The following is a 24704-nucleotide window of genomic DNA, read 5'->3' as shown; positions in this document are numbered from 1 at the left end:
AAGATTACAAATTTTTATTCATTACCCAACAAAAATAATCATTTTTGATATGGCTGTAGAAAGAGGCCATTTAATTTCACGCTTTAACTTTCTTTGTAAAAAGTGTTTGTGATCCACTCCAGTCCTAGATTTTGATACAGCTTCATCTTCTGAGGACACACCCATGTCTGCTTAAATTGTGTAACAAGAGTTTATGTTCTTAACCCTGTTCAGCATCAATCTGAGAGGAGAGCGCAGACATCCTCCCAACACCCCATATGTTGGGGTTAATCTCCTCACCCACAACATGGAGACAAACTTTGGTTAGGAGTGGCTCCTGTCAGTGATTCATTTCACATAGTTAAATGTGCTCCAAAAGTGATGGGTTTGAGGCTGTTCAGGGGGATGAGGCTGTTCAGGGGTGGAGCTATTTGGGCTGGAGCTGCTTAGGGGTTGGACTGTATAGGGGTGGTGCTGTTCAAGGGGTGGGGATGTCTGGAAGATGGAGCTGTTCGGGGGTGGACCTATTTTTACACCTCTGGGTACATCTTGGTCAGATAAACTCATGTCAAATTTACCTATATTATCTACATTTATCTATAAAGAGAAATCGGCCAAGGGCTTTCATGTGAAATAAGTGTGCTTGGAGACAGATATAGCAGAGAGTCAAGATATATGAGAACAACAGGATGCTTCCCTCTCACACACTCACAAACGACCCACAAATATATAGTTTGACAGAAATACTTGGTGTTAAACTGATTTCATAACTGGCAAGTTTCTTTGTCTCTTGCAGGTAAACCCATAGGCCAATGCCAATGCTCTCCTTCCAGGGCATGCAACTTAGGCTTGGCCCCTCTCCTGACACATTGACTGCAGCTCTGAGAACAGCTTTTGGGGAGCTTAAGCTGTTTCCGTTCTCATCCACATTTTGAATTCTCATCTGTAATTAGGGCCCACTGTGTGTGTTATGACTGCATCTGTAGCGATGCGAAAAATGGGCGGACCACACAATGGCTCGATTGTGCCTGGGACAGAACAGGGGCTGGTGGACTCTGTGCCAGCATACTGGGGGTCCCTCACTTGCCCAAATCTACACCAGGTATGCACTGAAAACACAATGAATATGTTAAGAGCCTGGAAGAATTAACCAAGCATAAGCTTCCTGCACTGGGTGGTTACACAACACACAACCTACGTTCGACTGAAAGCAACATTTTGATTCAGTAAAAAGCAGAAAAATAAATGGTTTCGCATGCTTAGAAACCATTGCTGACTTTCTTGAAAAAGGTTGTCTATTTCCATTCTGAGTCAGAGGGCTCAGAGCTTGCAACACCTTTTCATTCTGGAAACTTTAGAGTGCTCGCTATATTTCAGTATGAAAACTGCATTATTTGCAATGGAAAGAAAAACAAATCACCAATTAAAGAACACATTAATCATATGTATGGCTATATCAACAGCAGTATAACATGAAGTCCAAAAGGGAGGAACTGACTTTGACCATTATGGTAGTATTATGTCAAATGTTACACAGCCAGTTAATGCAGCCAGTGGCAAGCTTTTGCAGTGCATGACAGCAGTCAGAAGTTCACGATCAGGTGAACTTCCTGTTGATGAACTACAGCATATTTTATTCCAGAACCTTCACTTCCTATGCCTCTAATAGCATCTAATAACTGCTCTAATAACTGCTACCCACATGAAAGTAAAACTACACATATTTGAATGCTGAAGATGGACAGTTGAAGATATTTTTTTAATTGGCAGAAGTAATGCAGTGAGATACTAAGATAGATCTTTGGATTCAACCTTAATGCTGGGGATTAGTGAGATGAAGGAGTCTTGGACTCAATCTTTATGCTGGGGATTAGTGAGATGAAGGAGTCTTGGACTCAATCTTTATGCTGGGGATTAGTGAGATGAAGGAGTCTTGGACTCAATCTTAATGCTGGGGCACTACTGGTGGCTATTGTCTCCACATCTCAGCAAGACCACAGAGACCTGTTAAGAGACCACTCTGCTCCTGAGTGCCAGGGGCTCCTGGCCTCCATGCAATAGGCTGAGGCTGTACTTCCAGGCCCTGAATAAATTCTTCCTAATCAGGCTCTAAGTTTGCCCCAGGCACTGGTGCTTCTGCATCTTGAGCCAAACACCTCTGCCTCCACGAAGTGCCACAGAGCATTGTGTTATCATCCTGCTATTACTGCTCTGCTGAGGGATGTCTTCTGGGGGTACTGAAAATCAAGGGCTTATAATCATCATATTGTGTGTAAATAACTAAATCTCTTTTTTTTCTGGGTGACAGAGCATTTTATGTTTATGCTGGCTGAATATTAATGCTAAAGGAAAACAACATTCTTAATTGGACATGAAGAAGGATTTGTGAAGCTGTCTTTTTCCCCCCCAACAAAGTTATGGTAATTATGGCAAGTTATGTGTAACCATAGATTCTATACAGAAACACTTATTAGATGCTAAACATGCTAAATACAGCTATAAAAATGTACCCATTTCTGCCTCATTTTACATTGTTAACAATGTAAAACAATGTAAATAAAACATTTAAGGCTTTTTAAACTTTGGCCTTCCTGTTCCTGGATGTCGGTTGATGTATTTACGGCTAAGGCTGTATTTGTGATGATCAGAATATCGGACCCCCCCCCCCCCCAATCCTTATTGGACAGCTGCCACCTTCTTGTTCACACTTCACGTCAGGTGTGAAAAAACAGCAACTTTAATAGTGCACAAGCAGGCTTGGAACTTCTGAATCTGCTCTCGACCTAATCAGGTGAGATCTCATTCCACTGTCAGAGAAACACCCAATATTCACACTGAGAGCAGTGGCTTAAACCCACACTGGTAAGAGAAATGGGGAGTTGTGGCTCATTTCAGTGTGAGGCAGTCTCTGTAGACAGATTTCCTGTTAATTATTAAGTGGTAATGGTGAGCAAAGAGTTGGCTTCTTGGGTTGTTTGAATGATGTATAAGCATTGTGCTGTTAAGAAGCTCTGCAGTGCCTGTGTGTCTTTTAATGACTTCTAATGACTACACATTCCTCCTCAGACTGATAATATATTCTAACAGTACACATAAAAGCAACATTGGTTTAACTTTCTTGTGACAGAACTGATAGAACTGATCACAAAAAAATCAGCAATGCACCACTACCAAAACCATGTTTCACAGATTGGGCTTGTGGTTTATCTGAATGATTTCTAACAAAGGTATCGCCCAGTTAGACAGCTCTAACTAAAATCTGTTCACGTGAGAGCGAGGGTGCTGTAGTCAGATTGCGTGCAGTCTTGCGTATGCCTATCATGCAGGGCTGGGGAGAGCCTGAGAGCTTGCAAGTGCTTCCCTGAAGGTGCTGGCACAGAGATGCAAATTAGGATGCAAATAAGCCAAGGCATCATCCCAGGTGCAGAAAACCCTGGCGTTTAACCTCTAACAGACAGTTGTTCCCAGAGGAAAGAGCAACAGGCTGAGTGCCCATCGGCTTCCTGTCTGTCAGCAAGCTTTGGTTTGGACAGGTGATGTGGTGCCTTTCATCAGCAACATGACTGTTACAAAAATGTTTTGTAATAATGTTGCTGCAAAACCCACAATGACAATGATCATTGATGACATTTTATGTAAACTCAAGAACTCAATTGGTTAAGGTACTTGACTTGTAATCGGAAGGTTGCTGGTTCAAGCCCCAACACTGCCAAGTTGCCACTGTTTAACCCCTGAGCAAGACCCTTAACCCTCAAGTTGTACTCAGCCATAATTGTAAGTCGCTTTGGATAAAAGCATTAGCTCAATGCAATAAATGTAAATATAATGATTCTGGGAAAAGTCACTAATTTTGAGTATATGATAAAAAAAACAACAACAACCATAAAGCCTTCTCTGATTTTCTAAGGGAACCTGTTGAAGCATTCAGGAGCAGAGTTGGGGCTTAGAAAGATAACGTTGGAGCTTTCATGAACAATGCTCTGAGTTAATGTGGAATTATGGGTTGTTAACTTTCTCCTGGCCTGCTGAACTGGTGGTTAAGGAGACAATGGAGTCGTAATTCTAAACACAGATGCAAATGCTAGAAACAGAAGAGGGCCAGGTAAAAGGGAGATAACTTGCAGAACAAGAGGTGTGAGTGATTCCTCTGAAAGAAAAAAAGTTGTGAGGTGAGTAGCTGAAAGAATGTGTGTGTGTGTGTGTGTGTGTGTGTGTGTGTGTGTGTCTGGGTGGGGGAGTGTGCATAGATGTCTCAGAATCAGCAGCAGAGGAGCAGGCACATTTTAACAACACACTGGATTGAAAGTTGGAGGAGGAGACTACAGGGTTTTCTCATTCTGAGTGTCCTGCTCCAACCTGCTGGTGGAGAGGTGGGTTCAAAAGAAGCACTGGGGTGTGAAGAAAATGCACACTGGTAGGCACGTACACACACAGACCCCAGACACAATTGCCCCTTTCTGTGGTTCCCAGGAGCAGCGTGCCTTGTTTGGAGTCCTGGACTCCACCCTGAAGCCCAGAAAACACAAAGCACTGCTGCAGCTGATGGCCCCTTGCACTCAGAACATGACCAGAGCAAAGCCAAGAGTTCACCCCCCCCCCCCCCCCACCCCAATTGTGACAGACCAACCAATGCCCAACAAAATAGTGACATCTGCTAGGAAAACCCCAACAATCCCACACATGACAGAGTTCAATACTAAAGCAGATGGTGACTACAGATCACCAGCCCAGTGAAGGTGTCCTAGGTCCTTTTCCCCAGGACACCTATGATAAAGATGATAACAGTCTGCCCAGAGTTCATCACCCAGTCCCTGAGAAGCAGTGCCATATGTGTGGTTCTTGGAGCTTTACTACAAGTCACTGCCTTTTAGAAGCCCTGGCACCTGCTCTGATCCTGAGCAATCATTCTGGAGTGTGATATCAGCACTTGGGGCTTGGAGGACGAGGGACTTCCACTTGGTGTGTACCAGGCGCTGAGTCAAAAGTGGTCAGGTGGGTTGGGGGGAATATGCTCACCCATCTCCCCACATTTACTCCTCTGGTTCTGTGTGCTCCATAGAGCCCAGTAATAGACCCTAGCTTAACTCCCTGAAAATGTAGGCACTGTGAAGTTTCACCAGAGACGCAGCTGACTGATTAAACATCCATGTCTGTCAAGAGGTCTCTACACAAACGCTCTAGAGGCATGGACAGCTAAACCAGATTATTATTGTTTATTTCACATTATCAGTCTGTTCCTTATTCTCATGATCAATAGAGAAGACAAAACAATAGAAGACAGGGGGTATTCTAGAAATCTAAAATCCTTATAGAAAGGTGTTTTTGTAAGCAAAATTCATACGACTAATTAAAAGCATACAACCCAGAATATTCACTTCTGAGTGACGGTTGGGCTGAATAAGTGGAGCTACATGTTTCTACAGTACAGTGTGACACGTCAAGATTAATTCACAGTGTGGGGCCTCACTTTGTGCTTGTGTGCAATCTTTGTTTTCTCTGTAGTCAACTGCCTTCCTTTTCCAAAACATGCACACACATGGTGACACAAACGCGCACAAATTCACATAAAACACCAGCCTGAGGGAAGCAGCAGCTGCCCAGTGGTCAACAGGAAACATACTGTGGTGGCTCTCTGTCCTGTTTGTGACACCGACCTCCCAATGGCAGTTACCCAACTGAGGTCACCAGGCAAACACTGCTTTCCTAAATCCCTACCTCTTAGTCTGAACAGTCTCTGCCTTTGTGTAAAAACAATCCTCCATACAATGACTGCAGCCAAATGTCTTGCTATCACAGAATCTTTATATAAGTTATAGAAGAGTATTTTTAATAATCAGTCTGTGAATCTTATATGAAATGCAGAGCCCAGAAAGACATGCAGGGAAACAAAATTTGGGGTCCGCTCTTTATTTATAAATTCTGTATCAGTTCACTGATTGCATTTAACAATGGGTGAAAGATAATCACAAAACCATGCATTAGTCTTGGCTACACTAGCCCCCCATATTAATTTAATAAACACATGTTTTAGAATATACAAAATAACACTGTTAAATAATAATGTTATTAAGTATGAGAGTGTCCCATGGGTCAATACTGTCATCTAGTGGTTAAATCTTTTTTTTTTTTTGCATTTGCTGTTTCCTTCTGCCTTTATGTCAGATATATTCTGTATCTTGTAGAGAAATTAGCTTTATAGTTCATGTTCTGTTTTACAATACTGCAATAAATAATAATTTAATTATTTGATTATTTTAGACTCACAGACCAGTTTGTTTAGCCTGTATTTTTCAGATTAAATGTTTCACTCCACTACACTGTATATTTGAGTTAGGTAAATTAGTTGGAACATTTGGTGTGAAATTCTGCATAATCTAAGTTTAATTTTATCTCAAGGGTTTATCTACAAATCATAAGTCATAATGAAATGAAAGAAAAAAAGCCTGCTTTCTTATCTTTAAAGAGATTCCACATTTGCAGGAACAAACTCTTGTATTTTGTAGATGAAAGAGATATGAAGAGAATTAGTGGTTCTAACATGTGAAACTGAACAAACCTAACAGCCATCTTACCCTAAAATTAATAACCCCAGGCATAATTTTATGGAAACATCCAACCTTGCTGACATATATTTTAGAGGGACATTAGCAAATAAAAGTCAATACATTATATAACACTACAATAACTACTTCTACTTCTCAATAAGAAGATGGCGACTGATGATGGTATAAATCTGCTTGATGTACATTGGACTGTAGCAATGTAGGACGGAATCACAGCATGTCAAGGATGGCTTAAGATATGAGGAAAAACCAAAACAGCTCTTAATGATTTATTGCTTTTGGATTATTAAATGAGGAGCACAGAGGATGGCTTCTAGAGTTTTCTAAAGCCCATGTGTGCTATGGAGGCTCGTCTTGTCAGGGAGCACCTGGTCTGGATAGGGTTAACAACTAAGCAAGTTCACAACTAAGAAGGACTGATTTTATGTCATAACGAGCTGGTCTTGTATATTTGATTCATCCTATTGACAGCAGCAATACCTCACCCTTTGATTGAAAAACACCAAGATCTAGCATTTGAGAAAGTGTCAGATCTGATCATTTGGGATAGGCATGTAAGAGAATCTAAAGGTTTGTATTTTTGTTTCACTAATCGTGAAAAACTGGACTATTTATTTAAACAGAAATTTAGGGAACACAATGCTGTCATTTGTCATCAGTAAAAATTTGTATTGTTTGTCTAAGTGTTAGACGTAGAAGCTAAAAATAGATGATAATACAGAACAGAATTATTTTTTTGGCTGCCTTTCATGTATGCATCCATAAATGTTTACACTCAGTCACTGTATTCAAACTCCCACCTTGCACTAACACATGTCACTTTATTGGGTCAGCCATCTTACAGGTGCTTTCTGCAGGTATGCACTTCCAGCTTAGCTCTCAGTTTGTATGCATGTTTCCATGACCCCTGAAACCACTATTTTTTTTTTTTTTTTACTGCTGAACCATAGTAGACTTGATGTCACAGGCCAAAGTCTATTCAGTTCCCATGTCAGAAAACGAAATGGAGAAAAGGTGTGCCATACTTACCACAGCAACAACTCTGACATGACATGACTGCAGATAGTGAACTGGTGTGTTTAACATACAAAGCCATAACACTGCTCTGCATTTCCTGTCACTACTGGGTTGAGGTTGGTCTGCCATCTTAAGGTGTCCAGCCAGAACCGTTGTTGTGTAAACTGACTGTTGATGAAGAGCTGATACAAGCTGCATGCCTCCAGGGTGGGACTGTGGAGTACCCACATGGGGTGTATGTGTGTGAAATCGCTCATCAAATCTGGATTTCTCCCAGAAACCTTTCAGGCTATGCCTCACAGGTGACCAGACAAAAGAATTCACCCAAATCAAAACAATGTTTCTACAGCTTCCTAGGACTACCAAAATTTGGTGGTTATTAAGAGACAAAAGATGAGATATGAATGTGTAGGAGGAAGAGAGACAGCCACACAACAAACGAGGAAAAGAGAACCAATGAGGAGAAATCCTATAAGAATATCAATCACATAAAAATGAAATATTCTTCATATTTTCCTTAAAATTTCAGTTTTCAATAAAGTGACCAGCCATATACACACCCTTGAGTGTTCTTGTACAGAATGTGAAATCCTGTCACACAGCTGAGACACACACAGGAAGCTGGTCTCAGTTTAGAGGAGATTGCTCTGGGGAAAGAACGCAGAGATTCCACTGCTTTGCTACGGCTGTGCAGGGACTTGCAGACCTGCACCCTGGAGGTCAGGATCTGCATACATGCAGGACAACCAGTAACAAACGGAGGCTGCAGATATGGACAGTGAGGAAGTCTGGTTAGAGTGGTGCAGAGTAGTGCAATCTGGATGAGCCCACATGTACAATGCTACAGCAGACCCTTAAGAACCTTTACTTAAAAAATAAAACAAAATTCTTCTTTTTGTTGTATTAAAGTAAAACCATAACTTTTAAAAATATAGTTAAGTTACAGTTAAAGTCTATTGCATGTCAGTGGGACACTGATTACATTTCAGAGTAATGAGTGTCCCATTTTCCCTGGGGGCCATAGTGAGGTGGTTCCAGCCTGCCAAAGTCTCATTGAGTAGAACAGGGTGGGATAGGTTTGGAAAGTGTTCACATATGTTTGCTACAAATCCCAAGTTCAGAACTGATATCCACAGACAATACCTAAATTGTTTAATGTATTGCCATTTTAATATATAGAGTGATACCTATACGTATTTGAAGAAAGATTAAGAGCAAGGAAGCATAAGGTTATAATCATCCATCATCAGGTTTACATGCTGCAATACCACCATCTGCTGTTTCTATTGAGAAATTGAGCTAAGGTGCAATCAGCCATTTTGTCTACCACAGATGAGAGTGAGGATGGTTGGTTCACTGTGTAGTTAGAAGATGTGGAGCAAACAAAAATACTTTATTGTCCACATAATCATCTTTACAGGGTTTCTTTCCCCACTGCTTTAGGTCTCTTGGTAGAGCAGGCAGAGTACGGTACTAGGAAGACCAAGGTGTTGGATTATATTCCCAAGTAGCACACATGCTGTTCTAAGAAAAATAAGTCATTCTGGTTAAGAGCATCTATCAAATCTTGTAAATGTAAAATTACTGTAATAAAAATAATTCAAATGTTTGATGAAGAACAAGACCATACAACATACCCAATTAATTTTCTGAAGTAAACCTGCACACAAACCACATTCAGAATGATCTAGTATCTAAGTAAGAATCCTCATTCTAAAGAGGCTAGAAAAAAAGGTAACCACACATTAAACTGGATACAAGCAAAGATTATTCGCTAGAATATTTCTAGTTATTACATTTCCATATCCTTCATAAGGTATTTAAAATCAATGTCACAATCAACTTATTTAATAAAAGTTTTCAGTTTACAGATTAACTTTGTAAAAACAACAGGCATTGCAGACATTCTGAAAATTAATTTTGCACATATCAGAAGAGTCGGAGAAAATGACATGGGTCATCAGTTAATGTTACTTTAATCTGAAAACACTGAGTTCAAGCTCAATAAAACCACAGGTTTAACATGTACACTATTTTAGTAAATGCAAAAATTGAAAAAAAATTAAAAATAAAAATGTAAAAGAATGAATTCTACAGTGAAGGCTTATCAAAACAATTCAATGAAATACTAAACTCATTCACATGATAAGTTTTGTGCTTGCTAATAATTCTAAAAATATGTCACAAAGTCTAAGAAAGAAAGAAATGAGATGAACAGTGACAGTTTGCACTATTGTATTGCAAATTCAATGTCTCTGACAAGGTGCAGTCTTCATTTTGCATTGTATTATATGGTATATACACTGGTGTATCATTACGATAACATATGCTGACAAAAAAAAAATCATTAACAAATGCTCATTCACGTAGAAAAAATGACAAGTTTTAAAATGTCAGGCTCATGTTCACAGGCGAGTTGTTTGGTTGCTCAGACTCAGCAGAGCTGTGAATGTACAAAAGGCCCATTTAAAAGATGCGCAATGTTTAAAAGACACAATGAAGGTGTGAAGTTGTGGTCTGGTTGTTGGCACAGTTGAGGACTCTAGCCTCATTAATCAATTGCGATAAAAGCATCAAGGAACCCAAGGCAAGCATCAGTAGCACAAGAGAACACTTTACACGCCATGTCGAAAGGGTCACCATGCCTCAGAAGGGTAAATGAACAAAGTTCATACAGTCCAGACAGCTAGAGATGTTCAGGTATGATCTTACAATAAATAATTCAGTATTTCCCTTTTCTCCGTTTGATGTTCTCTCACCGAGAACCTCACCCAGGAGCTTCATCTTGGTTGCAAATGATTAGTACCAAGCCTGTACTTACACAATATGCATTCGGCTGTTCCAGGAGAGGGGCTGTACATGGAACAGTTGGGCCATGTGGTGGTTTGGAGACATGGGAGTTTTGAGGGGTGGGACCAGTCTTTGCTGGGTCTGTGGAAGCAGTGTATGATTGCCCTGTACCATGGTAAATGACCTTGCATTCTGGGACAGAGAAAGAGCATCTGCATCCAAGTGAGCAGAGGAGCTTTGTGTACGTATGTGTGTGTGTGAGTGAGTGGGGGGGGGGGGGGGGGGAAGAGAGAGAGAGAGAGAGAGAGAGAGAGAGAGAGAGAGAGAGAGAGAGAGAGAGAGAGAGAGAGAGAGAGAGAGAGAGAGAGAGAGAGAGACACACCCACACACACCCACACAGACAGACAGACAGAGCGGGGGGGGGGGGGGGGGGGGCTCTTCTGAGAAGTGCACAGCTCCAAATAACACTACATCCTTGGAGCAGCGTAGATGTGAGTTTTTGAGTTTGAGTACAGGTTTCACATGTATAAAGTACATCCTGACTAGTTCTGGTGTGCTGTTATATGGGTGAGCTGATTAGAGAGCATTACACACATGGACCCTGATGTGGTAGCCAGTGATAGAAAACGTCCTGGAAACATTTGGCCTTGGCAATTCATATCCAGTGACTGCACAGAACACATCATTTGCAGAGTGAGGCAGTTGTCCACTCATCAGGGGCTGAGCAATCAGAGCACTAGGATTCTCCACCCGTCTCCCCAACCAGGCTGCACTGCAGACGAAGGGGAATATATGTGACCTGCTTCACTCAGTACTCCATCCAGTTTGTGGCTCACGAACAGTACGTACAGTACAGAAAGATTCTCAAGTTTGATCACTGTGGGGGTTTTCCCCCCCAAAACAGTGGTGACAGTTCAATGACGAGCCCTCAGGGCAGTGATGACAGCTGCAAGCATCGTATGGTGCTGGGAGACTCCGCAGTGGGAGAGTATTTGATGAGATGTGATAACCAGCCAGGGTCCACGGCGAGCAGACCTATCTCAGCCTACAGAGGTTGATACTTCAGGATGAAGTCAGCTGCAGGAGAACAAGTGCTCCCAGTGTGAGTTGCCACCCCCTCGGTGGATCCCCCCCCCCCCCACCGAGTGGCTGTTCCTATACCGTCTGTACAGTGGAAAACAGGAGGGGGAATGTACAATGGGGGTCTTCCAAAGCAGGGTCAGCTACCCCACCCAACAGAAGGCCCTCAAGAGATGACCATAAATGCCCGAGCTACTGCTACCTTTTCCTCTGTGCACAGATATAATGGCAGTATTCTAGTCAGATTCCATTAGGTTGGGTAGCACCACTGCATCAGGGAATTAAAAAAAAATGCTCAATGAATTCATTGGTATTGCAAATGTCACATTCTTGTTAATGCTTTGATTCCTAAGGAGACACAGGTACCTGCTGTGACGTTGGTGGTGTTTCAGCTGTCCAGCTAATAGGAGCGGATATCACTGTTGCATGGCCATTATAGGAAAGGCTTATACTATCAGTAATTCCTGTATATAGTCACATTGGAAAAGTCATGCAGGAATGTGAGTTGAGACCCATAACCCGATTCTGGCTTTGCGGTTACGGGGCTCCAGGGTCCTGGGACAAAAGCACCACATGGCAACGGCAGCAAAGACTAACAAGGACGCGTAGATGTGTACGCGCACGCGCGCACACGCACACACACGAAGAAACCCATCACTCTACTTGCCGTGCTCGGACTGGGACTATGGGCCAGTGTAAACACAAGAGGGGTCTCCTGCACGTTTCCATGACGCGAGGGCATTTTCTTGTTGACCCAGCGAGTGTACATCAAAGGGGACACGCTTTCTTGTCTATGGTGACCTGGTGGGTGGGAGTATGGGGGCCAAGGGCTGGCCTAGCTTCATGGGGGTGGTGATCTGCCTGGGTCGTGGGAACAGGGTGTGTCTGTGAGTAAGGGTGTGTGTGCACGTGTGTGTGTGTGTGTGTGTGTGTGTGTGTGTGTGTGTGTGTGTGTGTGTGTGTGTGTGTGTGTGTGTGTGTGTGAGAGAGTGAATGAGTGAGTGTGCACGTGAGTGTGTCTAGTGTGCTGCAGAGCTGCTGCTGGGATCAGGACGGGCGTTGGCCAGGTACTTGGCCCTCATGCTGGATGTGTACTGTGGAGAAACAGAGAGAAAATATAACATGAACATGCATGAAATTACTGCTCCACAGGCTGAACACAATAGTGATGTAGCTTTAGTTTTGGCATTAAACTAGACAATCATGTGCAAGAGCCTCAGAAGTTCTTGCTTCACTTGTTTTTTGACCTTCACCTGAATAATTACTTGGCCTTATATTAACATACTATACAGTAATCTAAAGGTATTAACAAACAGTTAAATGAGCTGCAACCAGATCAATGGGACCACATTCCATTTCATAACTTCCATATGATGGTCCAATATACAACAGATGTGATAGGCAGAAGCAGAACTAAAGACTTGAGAATAGGTGGTGGTTCATGTAAAATATAAATAAAGGCTCCTTTACAGTTCCTTTTTAAATCTGGAATTCATTTAATAGCTAGAAAAGGAATAGTAAACTAACGGAAAGAAAAGGTGGTGTAAAAACCACAAAGTCTGCAACAGGCCGCACACAATGCCATGTTTACCTTTACGGACATGTGATGTAACAGCAGCTATTTCAGCGAAGCGACGGGGAAGGGCACATTCTGTGCTCAGCAACACAAGGTTTGGTCTTTGCAAGAGGGAGCGAGTGCATTCAGTTGCAAATAGATTGTTCCACAGAAGTGTGGGACAGGATTTCTCCTAGTGATCTGTGGCTCTGGCAGATGTTATCTGAATCTTAATAGAGTCACCCAGGCAGAAGCTGTCATTCTGAGGTTCAGCACTATAGGAGCTGTGACTCACCTGGATAATTATTTCACATTGTCACAAATATTTAAGTGCTGCACGCTCACATGTGCACACACTTGCGCGCGCACACACACACACACACACACACACACACACACACACACACACACAGAGAATACTCTGAGCTTGGGATCAGAGGCCTTGGTACAGCACACACAAAAAGCCCTTTATTCTCCACAGACGTCTGTTTAGAACGGCATGTACATGGCTCCGTTAGAGACCATGTCAGAAGACTGTACAACAAAGCAAAAAATCTTGAGCAATGTTCTCCTTTTATTATCATCATGCATTTCATTCCAGACTCCAACTCCAAATACAAATAGCAGACCCAGAAAGGAGGTCAAAGACATGACCAATTATCAGCACCTATGCACACAGACACAGCTCAATGAAGCCTCTTCAAATTTCTGAGGCTTTCACAACTAGAAGAATGCTAAAGTAAAATGCTAAGGAAGCATATCACAGAGCACCATGTGCTGCCCAGAGGACCTTACAAGATGGAACAGCTTGTGCTCACGAACACGTCACGCACATCTGTTCAATATGCCAGGCAGTGCCGTAATCCCCTGCCCTGCCTGTCTCCATTTTATGACCTCATTGGTCTGCAGCTGCAGGTCTCCTGGCATTTCCATTCTCCTTCAGTGGCTCTGGTTGCCGTCTGCAGCAATGCCACTCTGAAGGGTCTCTCCGGTCGTCCATGCAACGCCTGCATACCCCGATACCAACCGACAAGCTGTCTGGAGCAGTGCGGCCAGAGCGTTGCCTGGACCCTTAACACACGCAGCGTGTGCTCCTAAAACAAGATGTGCCCTTTCACATGGGGAGGAGAAGGAATTACAAGTGGCTGGGATTCTAAGGCACATGTAGCCAGTAAAGGCTGTCAGGATGAGTGTGGAGGGCACGAGTGGCTGGCTGTGGTGATGGATGTGAGGAGTGTTGAGGAAATTTGCTGAGGGCACTTACAGAAGGGGGCGGCGACTCTCTCCCAATTAGAGGCGTGTTCTCACAGCGGGGATTCTGGAAGTTTGCATTCTGCGTCCTGTGTGACAGAGTGAGACAAGCATGAGCGCGTGCATGCACACACGTGCGCACACGGACACACACAGTATTTTTTCAAGTGCATATCCTAGTGAAGCACAGTTCTCATCAGCTGTAGAACTCTGAAAGAAGTGAATTACCACTAAACAATCAATTATCCTCAGCCGCTTCAGCCACTAATAACCTGCATTCAGTAGCGATGCCCTCACAGGAATCACAGACTAGAGTGTAATCAGTGCTGCCCCTACAAATGCCTCATGCAGATACACATGGTGTGAAGGGAATGCATCCTAAACCTCCACGTGGACATCATCCTGCTGAATGTAGTTTTAACCAAACAAAACATGGCAGTTGAGAAAAGTATATAAACGGACCTGTGGTAACCTTTATAGCATTTGGCAGACACCTTTGTCCAGAGCAACTTCCAGAAGTGCTTTGTAGTCTCTATCAGATACATTTTCTCATGTAATAGTAATTAGGTCAGTGTTAAGAATACTGTCAGGCTAAAGCCCTGTCTGGAGAGGAATCCCAGCTCCCTGGTGCCCTCTGGATCCAAATGTTAAAGCATTGTGTTGAAACAAGACTATGAATGAAGACAGAGATGGAGAACGCTGTTCTGGCCTCTGTATTGGAGGGAGTGGGCTCAGCACACCCACTGTACAGTAACTGTGTGTGTGTGTGTGTGTGTGTGTATATACACATACATACATACATACATACATACATACACATGGGCCAGGCAGTGTGCACAACAGAGAGGTACACATCACAAGCAAAAACCAACAAACCCTAGGTTCTTCTAGTTCTGGACTGCGCTATAATCAGGAGGGCGTGACACAGGTCATAGATTAGCTTATTAGAAGGCTCGTCATTCCCATTGCTGGTGTTTCTTTATGTATGTATGACACTGGTGTACATGCTTGCGTGGGTGTGGATCACTTACATGTACTCGGTAACGGGAGCGTTGCTCACTGTGTGTGCTGCAGCAGGGATACTGGTCTCACTGCCATAGCTGCTGCCACAGCTGTACAGGCTGGGCATGTGCACACGATACAGATTGTCATGGTTCTGTCTTCCTCCAGCAGCCCCAGAGTCTTCCTCATTGTCTTCATCGGGCCTAGGCAAACACACACACACAAACACACAACCATCAAGGCTACACCACAAAACAGAAACATGAGCAGAGAGCAGTGTGTCCAGCAGAGGGCGCTACTTACTTACACTACTGCACTGAACAGGCTGCAGCACATCAGGCACACACATGTCCCTATCTGCAGAGCCCATGGTGCCACAAGCTGCAAAAGAAACTGCGCCACCCCTTCCTCTGTCACCCCCTCTCCCTCCATTTCCTCTTCAAAGGGCAGACATGTTGCAAGCTGGGGGAGTACCATCACTCTTAGCCGCAGTTTCTTTATTGATTTAGTGTTACAGTGAAAACCTGCAACCAGCCAATCTTTGCATTGTGGTATCGGCTCCATTTTTGTGCTTTCATTCCCCAAAGAAGCCGAAAGCACAGTATAACAACCTCACATATACAGCCCTCACAGACTAAGAAGCTGCAATACAGCTGCTAGGCGTCTACTGCGGATGGGCAGAAAACAATTCAGAGCACTGGAACAGACAACAGAGAAGATGATGTCATCCTTTGTGTGATAGCCTTTGGGCTCCCTCTGCTGGTTGATGGAGGAGATGCATGTTTTTCAAAACACACTTGGGCACCTGTCAAGGGCACTCCAGTAGGCTAGCAAGCTGCTGAACCAGGGCCCACCACTCTCTATCGGTACAACTGTTTGCTTCCAGCTCACAAACTCTCCATTGGAGAGAAACAAAGACCTACAATCCTTTTACACACACATGCGCACACACAAACAAAGCAGGGAGGCTAATCAAGTGAAGGCCTTTGCAAATGTGAACTGCTCGTGCTCTTATCGAACTTTACATGCTGATCGTATTGACATTTCCAGTCATTGTTATTGGTTTCGATGTCATTATTGTTTTAAATGTCATTAAGCTGCTTATTTAAGCCAGGCTGGAGCTCCTGCTGGCTGTGCTAGCGACACCGAGGATAAGGTTCAGTGCTTAATGGCACATCTTGGGAGAGATGGACAAATTGCTGCCTCTGGGTTAATTACACATAATGGTTTAAGCTGGAAGCCCCTTCTGCATCACTCCCTATCAGATGCCTCTAACCCAGGGCTGACCCAGCAGAAGAGCGCCAGGAGGGCCCAACTCAGTGCAGGGATTTGGGTCAGGGAGTTGGCTTTCAGATGCTGCTTTGGGACTGACTATGCAGAGGACAGGAAGCAGATGTGTGCAGCATACCTGTTAAGACAAGTCTGAGCAGACCGCTAGCGCCCTAGACACACACACACACACACAGACTGGAGCTATGTATGCTTCATATCCGTAACAAATAGCAGGATTTCCTGAATTTTACTGTTAAATGTTTGTTTCAAACATTTGCACATAGTTGGCTCTCAGTGTTAAACTTCATATATGGAATTAATGGACTACCTTAATGCTTTTGATCACTGAAACAAACAACAGTATGGAGGAACCTCTATGTCTTTCCTCGCTCTCGTGCTTACAGACAGACACACACACAGACACACACAGACACACACACTTACCTTCTGCCTTGCCATGTGTGAGGGACGCTGCAGACGATAGAAGTGAACATAAGGGCAGTGACAAAGGAAAAGAGCACCAGGTAGATCAGACCCTCCAGACCATCATAACACAGCCCTGTCATGGCCTGCACATAGTCCTGCAGGGAGAGAGAGACAGTGTCACACACCCACAACCCTGCCATTGCCTGACCACAATCATGCACAAAGCAAGAAACAGTGTTTTACACACACGCACACAAGTTATTATTGCCTGCATAGACCTGCCCAGTGAGAATTAAGTGTCACACTCCCACAATGGCCTGTACATAGTCTTGCAGACACACCCACAGACACACCAGGCATTAAGACCTGAACATAGTTCTGCAGAAAGACAAATATACATTGCGCACACAAACACACAGATCTACAGAGAGAAAATAGCTTTACACATAAGCACACAGCCTTATAAAATCACTTGCAGTCATAACTGAAGAGACATTATCACGCACGCGCGCGCACACACACATACACACACGCTGAAGATAATCCTGTGCAGAGAGACAGTGAAAGGCAAAGCCCACTGCCTTCCACACCCATTCTCAGAGACACACTCCTATAATCATGAGCAGTGCAAAGAACGCGGCTCTCAGAACTCCAATCGGCACAAAGTCACCAATACAGTATGGGCTCTTACTGTCCAGTGCATTCATGTCTGCAACCCCCTTCAGCACTGCAGTCCGCCTGCATGAACACACTGCTCTGCTGGACAAGACCGAGCAGCAGGAGAGAATGCTGCAGGAGCATGAGATAAACCCCTCCCCACAATCCCCCAACTGCACACTGTACCGTGCACTCTGAACCATGGCAGCCATGACAGCCACGACAGCCACTCCCTCCCGACCAAGCTACTCACTGGTGCTTCCCATGTGCCTGGCACAGAGCTCAGGGTGTTAGCCTGTTTGCCCTTCCCCAGAGCCCAGAACCCAGGTCCTGAGTGCGGATCACTGTGCAGATCACCCGATGCTAGCCTCTGGCCCACACCAAGGAAGCCGTCGAGCCTGGAGAGCATCTGTGTGAGAGCCCCCATAACAACAATAATAATGAAATAATAAACCCTAAAGGCTCATCATGATTATGTTTTATTCATTAGTGTGTCCCCAGCGCTTTGGGGGCAGTTCGGAGAGGCCACCCACTGAGCCCATCTCCTCTCCTCACAAGGTGACCTCATCACTCCAGTAACATCACAACGCGCATGCATGCGTGCACACATTCACACAAACACACACACCCCTGACCTAGACAGAGAGCCTGCTCCATTTTCTGCTTGTCTATGACTGATGGTCACATTATGGTACTGATATAGTATCAATGAAGTACTTTTTAGCTAGGAGGACATCTGCTGCATGCTTGCTGCTGTGCGAACAGAAAATGGATGAAGAAATAGCACAATTGTGTAGTTCAAACACACACACACTCTTACCATATGCAGACTGCGGCAGTCCACCAGGGCAGTCAGCTGATGCAAGCCAATTTCAGTGGTGTTCAGAACCCCCTGAATCTGCTCCAGATTGCTCTGAAACATTCAGAAATGCATACACACACCAACAAACAGTTCAGTTAAAACAGGGTCATGTCCTCTTCTAACAGACCAAAACTGGGCCAGTTCAGTGTCCATGGGAGGCTTGCAGTATGTGTGAATGTGTGAGAGAGTGAGTATGTGTGTATAGTACAGATAATGTTGGGCTTAATTGAGTGTTCCACTTTGTTGTTTACCTGTGACTGTGAATGTCACTGTAGTCACAAGAAATTCCAACTTTCTTACAATAATTCCCCTCTTTCCTCTAGGCCAGTGAATGTGTGAGCTTTAATGATGAAAACAGAAGGGACAACACACACAAAACCTCGCCTTTCCTTCAAGCACATGAGAGGTGCTTTTGGCTGAGTGTTCACAGTCCAACCATATGATTTGGCAGATGTAAACAGTTGGCTCTATGGCGTCCATTTCCATGGCCTGGGAATTTTCCCACATCTCTCGGTGTGTGCCCAAGAGCCTGTACTGCCCTTTCATGCATGTTGCTTGGTGACTGTCACTGTGAGTGAGGGGAAGGACCAGCACTGGACATTATGACACATGCAAACGCACAAACCAACACACAAGCACGCAGCAATACACACACAGACCAAAACGCCTGCGCATAAACGCCAATGCACAAACCATTAAGCATGCACCAATATGCATACAGACCAAAAGTAGGTACACAAACATGCAAAACCACAAACCAATATGCATGCACTCGCCAAAATGCACTCACAGAAACAAACCAATTCATAAACCAACACATGTAGAAACATGCAATTGGAAACACACAAAACAACAAGCACACATACACCAACATGCATGGACACAAACATGTAATCACACGTCAATGCACAAACCCACATGCACAAACTCGCCAACACCAACATGCACATACACACTAGAATGAACATACACACATGCACATAGCTGCAAGTCAAGTCTGGAAAAGGCTGCAGGCTTTGATAGTAGGCGTCTGATCCCATGTCTGGGTATTTTGTTTGTTCATTCATTCGTACATGTGTGTATTGGTGGTCTGTATTTTTATTCATTCGTTCATTTGAGCAGGTGCAGTGGCGCAAACCTTGGTGTTGGGGTAGTCCTGTACGGCAGAGCGCAGAAGCTCTGAGACATCATCCTGCATCTCCACCAGGGCCTTATGGCTTCCAGACAGCTTCTACAACACAAATACACAGTCAAAACCAAAACCCAAATGACTTGTGAGCTTTATAGGAGAGTAGGACTGACATTGCTGTGAATTACATAGACAGACAGGTCGGAGACAAACAGATTCCAGTTTGACTGCAAATTTCAGCATTCACTTCCTACACAGTACTCATTCCACACTCATTCTAATCAATACAAATTCTATTATCATCATCAAGTAGTCAATCGGCAATTACAACTTGTGACGGAACCCATCACTTAGGAAGGCTAAAAGGGTGCTCTGGCGGCTATGCTAGGGAGCTGACTCTTTGGTCTGGTGGTCAGAGCTCATGTTTACCTCCTGTCAGCCTTGTGTTTAGGTCCCAGGTAGGGTAGCTGCCTTCAGCATTCGTTACACAACTGTATGTATTCACTGTTATGCTAGGATTTCTGGTTCGGTAGCATACTTAAAACGCTGATAAACAGCCAGTCAGCACTGAATTTTACTTTGCAGAACAAATCTAATCACTGGGGTGAAATGAATGGAGGAGGTCTTGTTAATTTAGCTTCACTATAAGTAATAGTGTTCTTTATCCTCTCCCCAAAATTATTATCTATTAACCATTACGTCTCTCTTTCTCTGCTGACAAAGATATATCGTTTCTCTAACTCGCTCATTCACGTGACAGTGCAGTGCTACCGTTTGCATAATGCAGTTTGCATAACGCCCTTCAAGTGCCTTGGCTTAGCCGCGGCAAAGAACAGACTGCCCGGGCTCGTGCTGGCTCGAGCAGGTGGGAGAATCCAGGAAGAAGAAAAGATGTGCGTTGGAGGCTGATGGAATCGAGAAATCTTAAGAAGCGCTTTAATATTTGACATCCCCCTGCGACTGGCGGGAGCAGAAATGGCAGGAGCTTGGTCTGTCTTAGCAACAGTTCTATTTTTAAAATAGCATTGAAAGCATATAAAATTATGCGGAAGGGAGAAAGAAAAGAAATAAATGAGAAACCCGTAAAAGTGACTATACAGTTTGTTCCAGTTTGTACAACTGAAAACTGACTGCTAACTTGTCTGAATGGCTCTAAAGATGCTGTTGCAGTCATTTGCTACACATGAGATCAGTAAGCCTTTGTAGGAGCTTTTAACAGAGAGAAACTGTTATCAGACCTGTTTCAGATTAAACTGGAGGTGTTTTTTCATGGATTAAAAAGGCCTTGAGCTAACGAAAATCCTCTTCTCTTCGCAGGTGATAAGGAAGCACTTTAACTTCACTAAAAATCACTTCCTCAGCTGTTTGCTGAGATTCTTGTGGAACTGGTCAGACACCATCTGGAAGCACTGGCCCATATAGATCAATAAGCCCTCTTCATATGCTTATTAGCCTCTGCTTAAATACAATGAGAGTTTACTCAAATGAATGGGTCTGCAGTCATCCATCATGGCTAGTTGGAGGCAGAGTTGCTTTACGGGTATATACATTAATCACATCAATACCATCAGGAGAGGAGCTTCATTAGATTTGTCACACTGGAGTGGTGTCTGCTACAGAGAGAAGCAGGTAACGGAAAACACGTGGTAATGCAGCCACGGAGAATGGTGCTCAGGGCAGGTAAGAGGAAGTGGATCAGCCGAACCAGCATGGGCTGGTACATCTCTAGAGCAGTGGGAACCAGGACTGGATATCTAAACATAATGGGGGTGTATTATCAACATATACCATGTAAACAGAAAGCTAAGACAGAGGTACATTAGACAGACAGGCAAGGGAGAGCCAGCAAGAATGTTCACAAGACATGAGGCAGATTGGATTACCTGCTGGAATGGGTTGGCCTGTCCCACGCTGCACTGGAGGTAGTACTGCAGGATGTCTGTGGGAAGAGGAGAATCGGCAGATCACAACCGGTGAGGCAAGGAAGAAGGGCTAAGGAGATGAGAGAGACCCCTCTCAGTGACAGAGGCCACTTCAAGCCAAGATTTTCATGGGCCATTCTACACAGCTAACCCTACAGCTAATATACCCATCTACTAACTCACTTAAACCTCTCAATTCATTTCATGGACAAATCAGTGAAAACTACTTTTAAATACTAACTCCACTCCAGACACTTTTTTAGTTATGAATTTTTGATGTTTGGCCATCTGAACTAAATTTCTTCAGGTTTGCGATTCTTTGTATGTGTATTCTAAGCCTCACCAATTCCCTTCATTATTGAACTGGGTTAAAATTTGTACTAGATATCCAAGAAACCCTAAGGACGATTTAAAATATATAAAGTATGAAAAACCATTTTCCAAAAATTACTGATTTATGAAGAAAACATTTAATTCATTTATACATTTCCCATAAAAATGTAAGGAAATTGGAATCATTTTTCTTAGGCAAATATACAGTCAAAATACAGCTCTGCAGCTATATTTATCAAGATAACTAAAGTATTTGTAATAGTTAGACTGTAGGATTTTTCATGGTCTCATGAATGTAATAAATCCTGTGTGAGTTGGCATGGAATGACCCACATACACAAGAGCGCGCACATGCATGAGTATGCACATGGACATGCATGTACATGACAGGTCAACCTGAGGCAGATGTGTCAAAATAGCAGAGCTCTGTAGCACACTAACGGCCTTCGTAACACGAGGCACTCGAGCGCAGCATTCATCCTCAAAACACAAGGCTCCCAAGGTCAGGATTCATCCTCGAAGCACAAGGCACCAAGGTCAGCATTCATCCTCTCCCTTCTCAATGCAGAGAAGACATGGCACAAAAGCCTCCATGGCGGCTAATTAGTCTGCTAACGAAGGCTGCGAGGGGAGAGCATGCTCACTGACAGGGTGATGGTGTATGTGTTTGTTGGGACAGGTTTATAAAAAGCTTCCCAAGCTCTATTTCCATGCAGAAAGGGCTGTATATTCACACAACCCCCTGTCACCCACCCACCCACACAGCCAGAACACCAACACAGGATGTAATCATGGTTTTCACACACCACGCATCGCTGCAGTGTGTGGATTTGCGTAGACAGTGAGTCAAAAAGGCAGCAATCAGTAATTGAGTCAGAACAGTAGGCTCAGCTTTTGGAAGAGGATGAAAAATCACTCTTTCTTAGCAAAAGACACACACACACACACACACACACACACACACACACACACACACACACACACACACACACACACACACACACAGAGGTGGGTGCACCATTGGTAAGCAGTTCGCTCAGTTCAGATTAAAATGAACTTCACACTCTTCAGTTCAGACACTGCTACAAAACATCAGACATCGTGTTCCCTAGCCTGGAGCATTACAGAGGCGGGGACGGGTGCACAACTGGGTCATGCCATTTACTCTTCTGCACTTCCACGGCAACAGCTAAACTAACATTCACAAGCTTTTGTCATGATTAAATCTCCCAGCATTCCTTCTTTCGGCTCTGCCAGTAATGTCATTTGCACCATTGGCTGAAGCTGGCACTCAGCTTTCTTAAGTTCAAATAATAAAAAAGATAAAGATGTGAAAGAGGACAAAATCAGTAAAAGCAAAATCAGTGGAAGCAGGGCAAGAGATGGGTGAAGGAGGACTATGGTTGGAGTGAATCAGCACAGGAAATGCTTATGGCGGGGGAAAGGGCAGGGTCCACTAATCTGCTTGGTCACACTTCCCATCTTACTGGGGTGCTTTCTGCAGGCCACGAGGACGTCTCTGATCAGAAATGGAAGCTGCAGACTAGGGTGTTTGGATTGTGAGGCAGAGATTGAGAGAGAGCACATTGGGGTGAGGTAGGGAAATGGGGGTCAGACTACACAGTCAGAATGACTGATAGCCCCATAGTGGGCCTGTATTCCCATAGTGGGCCCATTCCCCTGCACCCAAGGTCTCATCTCTGTCCTGCATTCTGTCTCTGCTGCCCTACTTCCTCCTGACCATCAGCACAGCACACACACTCATCGCACCAGAGGCAGCAGTGGACACAACCTGCGTGTGCATGGGGTCTCATACACACATACAGAAAAGCACAGATGGATTATCTGATGAATCATGTCAACCTCTGTATTGCTCCACCTTATCATTCCTAACTCACTAGATGCAGTCCATTCCTATGTGATCCACAGAGAGAGGAAGAGCGATTGAGAAAAAAGAGGGAGAGAAAAAAAACAGGCTGGACTAAAACGTGTGACCTCTTTTCCCTCGTGTCATCACTTCATCATTATTCCATCTGCTCAGGCCGCCCAGAGTGGGACGGAGACACACACACACACACACTCCTGTGATTTACTCATGCCACCTGCTACGGCAGTGCAAGCGTGGAAGCGAGGAAGGCCTCCAAGGCGAGGGATAGGAGTGAGGTGAAGATTTCACTCCTCCATGTGGCCATGGAAACAAACAATCAGGCAAGGGAACATTCCATATAGAGAAAAAAAGCCACAGCCTACGACCCCCTCCAAGAAAGAGTAAAGTGACATTCAGCTGACTGCCAGTGACTCACTAAGTGAAAAAGAAAAGTTGTTCCATAGCAGGAAGAGAATGTGTGACAGTAAGAGCTCACCTTTGTCAATAATGGCGTTCTTCTCGGCAACCTCACTGACGTATGTGTCCGGCGACACACAAAAGTCACTGGTGCTCTGTGAAAAAAAGCCACCCTGATGAGCTGAGTATGGCTGAACAACCTGAAAGGAGCTGGAATTTTGTTGAAATGCTACACAGAGCTTCTCCTAAATAAGACTCCTGGGTGTTGGGCTAGTTCTGTTTGGACCTGGAACTTCATGTCAGTGGAGGCGAGAAGTTTGACCATATTCAAATGTAGGCAGTTGGATAATGAATAATATAACGAGCTTCTAACAAGGGTGTAGGAGGAACATTTGCATACAGCAACAGTTCAAATTAGTCATACATAAGTGATAAAGTTTTTCACTCTGTGAAATACTAATGCCATAAACCTAGCATTATTCCCACTACAATGCTATTCCCACCATGAAATACACATTATTAGCATTAGAATGGGCTGTGGCTACTGTGCTTAACAGACAAACATGGAGTTAAAACTTGAAC

At 43.9% G+C, this 24704-nt stretch overlaps 1 protein-coding gene across 1 annotated transcript in view; it reads right to left on the bottom strand.

The window, feature by feature from the left end:
* Window positions 1-12377: 12377 nt before the first annotated feature.
* The window catches only part of ttyh3a (tweety family member 3a), a 37674-nt gene continuing 25347 nt past the window's right edge, over window positions 12378-24704 (bottom strand). The window contains exons 7-14 of the mRNA XM_026998286.2: window positions 24202-24277; window positions 21467-21522; window positions 19593-19685; window positions 18413-18505; window positions 16954-17090; window positions 15267-15440; window positions 14249-14324; window positions 12378-12523 (exon numbers count right to left, since the gene is read on the bottom strand). Of these exons, the coding sequence (XP_026854087.2) occupies window positions 12449-12523; window positions 14249-14324; window positions 15267-15440; window positions 16954-17090; window positions 18413-18505; window positions 19593-19685; window positions 21467-21522; window positions 24202-24277 (780 nt within the window). The 3' untranslated portion in view covers window positions 12378-12448. The remainder of the gene's footprint in view (window positions 12524-14248; window positions 14325-15266; window positions 15441-16953; window positions 17091-18412; window positions 18506-19592; window positions 19686-21466; window positions 21523-24201; window positions 24278-24704) is intronic.

This window comes from Electrophorus electricus, chromosome 8, assembly GCF_013358815.1.
Source record: "Electrophorus electricus isolate fEleEle1 chromosome 8, fEleEle1.pri, whole genome shotgun sequence".
Taxonomy (NCBI): Eukaryota; Metazoa; Chordata; class Actinopteri; order Gymnotiformes; family Gymnotidae; genus Electrophorus; species Electrophorus electricus.
This window is presented reverse-complemented; position numbering and strand designations above follow the sequence as displayed.